Source organism: Coregonus clupeaformis, unplaced genomic scaffold (assembly GCF_020615455.1).
Source record: "Coregonus clupeaformis isolate EN_2021a unplaced genomic scaffold, ASM2061545v1 scaf2411, whole genome shotgun sequence".
NCBI classification, from domain to species: domain Eukaryota; kingdom Metazoa; phylum Chordata; class Actinopteri; order Salmoniformes; family Salmonidae; genus Coregonus; species Coregonus clupeaformis.
This window is the reverse complement of record NW_025535865.1, coordinates 36,544-40,002: the sequence shown is the minus strand read 5'-3', so window position 1 is coordinate 40,002 and position 3,459 is coordinate 36,544. Positions and strand designations below refer to the sequence as shown.

General features: G+C 49.0%; 1 protein-coding gene across 1 annotated transcript; it reads left to right on the top strand.

The window, feature by feature from the left end:
- The first annotated feature begins 287 nt into the window (after positions 1 to 287).
- Positions 288 to 3,238, top strand: LOC121564979. Its single transcript, XM_045219496.1, has 3 exons — positions 288 to 341; positions 784 to 1,365; positions 2,317 to 3,238. The coding sequence occupies exons 1-3, from the start codon at positions 288 to 290 to the stop codon at positions 3,145 to 3,147; spliced, it is 1,467 nt and encodes a 488-aa protein (XP_045075431.1). The 3' UTR covers positions 3,148 to 3,238.
- The last annotated feature ends 221 nt before the right edge of the window (positions 3,239 to 3,459 follow it).

The window sequence follows — 3,459 nt, the reverse complement described above, 5'->3', positions numbered from 1 at the left end:
TCCCATATTGACTCCCAAAGTCTTTGGTTAGAGATGTCGAGAAGAGGGCGAGCATGACAGGCAGGCTGGCTTTCAGTATGAGATGGCGGCCTTCCACCTCCGTGCAGCAGTGACCCGTGGTCCCTGGGTGGTATTCCTTTGCACCATAACCCATTTCGATACAATCCCCTCTATCGGGCATGTAGTACGGACCTCTGAACTCCACCTGAGGTTTGTGAAATACAAGCAGAGCTGCGACGGGACATGAAGACTCTGATGAGGCCATCTGATATCGGCTCCGCGTCACCATGGTTTGTATCAAGGAGCAACTGGAACCTGAGCACACGTGCCTGCTGCAGTGTGTTCGGCACACGTATCCCTGAATGTGGTCTCTGAAAGAGCATTCATTCTCAACACAGTAGCTCACCCATTGGGGATCGTCTATTAACTCTATGTGGGAATGATTCATGCTTGGCCTGTTGACATGCGGTCTCCGTTGCTGTCCAACTATTCTTCTTCTTCTTCTTCTTCTTCTTCTTCTTCTTCTTCTTCTTCTTCTTCTTCTTCTTCTTCTTCTTCTTCTTCTTCTTGCTACTTGCTGTTCCTCTGTCCTTCCACGTTCTGAGATCTCACCCTTCCAATCTCACCCTTCCTCTCCACTTGCTCTTCTCCTGTGGCTGTATTTTATGATATGACACTGTCCGTGACCACTGTGTGATTATGTAGTATGAGATATGTAGTATGCTAGGACTACTATCCAGGTTACCCCTGCTAACATGTCTCCTTCTCACTTTCTCTTCTCAGGCCAGCAGAGGGCAGAGCGCTGATCTCATTCTGGTGGACGAAGTGGGCTTTGTTAGTTCTAAGGTGCTGCTGGCTGTGCTGCCGAACATCGCGTTCAGAGGGCGAAAGCAAGTGCACATCACAAGTCATGTCAACAACACCCCGTGGCTGAACAAAGTGGCTGATATCCGTGGGGAAGATGGAGAGCCCGCGTACCACGTAGTGTCCCAGAGCTTCAAGTGTAGGTATCACGAGAGGGAGCCTGGGCTGACGTGCTTCTGCCTGGGAGTGTACTGTCCTCAACATATATCTGTAGACAACCATCTGAAGGAGCTGATGAACATGGTCACGCCGAAAGGATTCGAGAGCGAAGTCACGGGTAGCAGCAGCACTTCGTCCACCGACACCAAGACCGACCACACCACTCCCTTCGAGCCCTCGGTCATAAACAAGTTCCTGTCGAATAACAGCGTCACCCTGGAATATATGAATCGTGGGTCCGTGGTCAGAGCGTACCTGTGCCTCGACCCAACGTTCGGAGGAGGCTCTAGGTCCTGTGCCGGGGTGTGCTGTGCTGTGGAGTTGGCAGGTGGCAAGCTAGTGGTGAGTTGTCAAGTTTCATCCGAATCTAGACCTGTAATCAGAAGGTCGCTAAACATGTATTTGTAATCTAAGGGTCTGTGTTTGTCCCAAAGGTACGGTCCGTTTGTGGGAGCGGGGCTCAAGTCTAATAGTGTGCAAATGTAAGCGCTTATACGAGCCTCGTCTTGGATCGTCAACGTGGTCTCCGTGTCGGCTACGAAGCACGAGATCAGGTCTAGGGCCTGGGTCCAGGTGCCACATGTGCACTTTGCTTCGGAGAGTTTCACCAACCACCCTGTAACCGCTAGAGAGATGATTGTGTGAAGCGATTGTATATCCCGTACGCTCTCCTTGATGATAGCCATGTACTTTAGGGCTCCGCTGCGAATAGTGTCGGCTGAGGCGAACGCAGCGAGTACCATATCGTCGTACCCCTTCCAGTTGCAGCTTGAGATGCACTCGTGGACGAACTGCTCTGGGACCTGGTTGCCTATTGCAAGTGTTATAACCCTTGACAACTCGCAAGGAACATCGAACGAATCACATTGTACGTCTTTACCGAGTCCTCTTTTGTTGTAAACCGAGATCAATGTGTCTATCATGAGTATCCTAGCAGGCGAGAAGGACACAAGCTGGCTGTATAGGGTCCTGAGTTGCCCGTAATCCATGTTAGAGTAGAAGACAATGTTGCGCTGGAATGAAGTGAACACTATCATGAACTCGTAGTGTGATAAGAGGTACTCCCATGGAGTCCTCATCAATGTCTCCACGTCCTGTCGAGCAGCCTGACAAGCGGGACAGAACATGATTGTTTGTGGGCTAGCAGCAGCCTCTTTCTGTTCTCTCTGTGGGTGTTTAAATCCTCAGAGCGCTAACAATGTATTTATACCCCTTTCACTGACTAGTTGTACGGGTCTCTCTCTCTCTCTATATCTCTCTCTCTCTCTCTCTCGCTCTCTTTCACTCTCACAGGTTATGGCCCTGGAGGAACTGGAGATTCGCGATTTGGATCAGGTGACGCGAGTCTACGCTGCTCTGCTATGCGCTCACATTAGACTACTGAAACTGATTATGCCCAGAGTGATGTGGAAAGAAGTACCAGTGGTGATGGTATTTGAACAAAACACCTACGTGAACGCACTGGTCGATGTAAAAAATCTAATCGAGCAGTCCCTGCTACGCTCCGGGTTCAAGGTCCTGTTCTACAGCAAGTGGTCTCATATCAACAACAAGTACATGCTAGGGAAGCACGTAGGAGCAAAGACCAAACTCGCTATGGTTCTCAGTACGGTGTCAGCAATCAATAGGGAAACACTCTATTACTGTGACACCGTAATGTCCCTGGGATGGGCAGTGTTATCCGAGGTCACCAAGAAAACTCGGATGCTCGAGTCAACCATAGGAACCTCCAAGGGTGCGGGATCTAGCAACAAGATGGGCTCCAATATGGACGTGTTCATGTACAGGCGCTCTCGAAAGGGAGTCAATCTGGCCACTGATATCACGGCGAGTCTATTGGAGACGCGAGACATCATAGCTCTACCCGGAGACAGGCTCACTGACAAGGCTCACGCAGAACAAGGGAAACTGCTACTGGGGAAATTGAGAGAAGAAATGGCCATGGTCACTATCACAGAGGCTGTGAAATGTAGTACCGTGACTACTGGTGGCAAGAAGTCTGTAGACGGAGAGTACACCAGAGACGACATGCTCTCGGCGTTCTTACTTCTATGTCACACCAGAGACGAGATACACAGCGGGGAAAGGTCTATCAAACTAAGCGGTGAGGTGTATTACAAGTAGTAGCAGCAGCAGCATATCGTATGTATGTGCCTATCTGTATGTGCATATCGGTCCTGTAACTGTAAATGATGTCCTGTACGTGACGTAATAAAGAAATACACAGGTAGAGAAATGTATTGACTGTTTTTTATTGTCTTTTATTATGGACAATGTGTGGACACATGGAAAGTACACATGGAAAGTACACATGGAAAGTACACATGGAAAGTACACATGGGTATAGGGTGCAGAACCACCACTGTATAGACAGGTACGTATTATACACAGGTACTCATCCATTCTCTACTATAAGCTAAGTTATAATCACGCAAT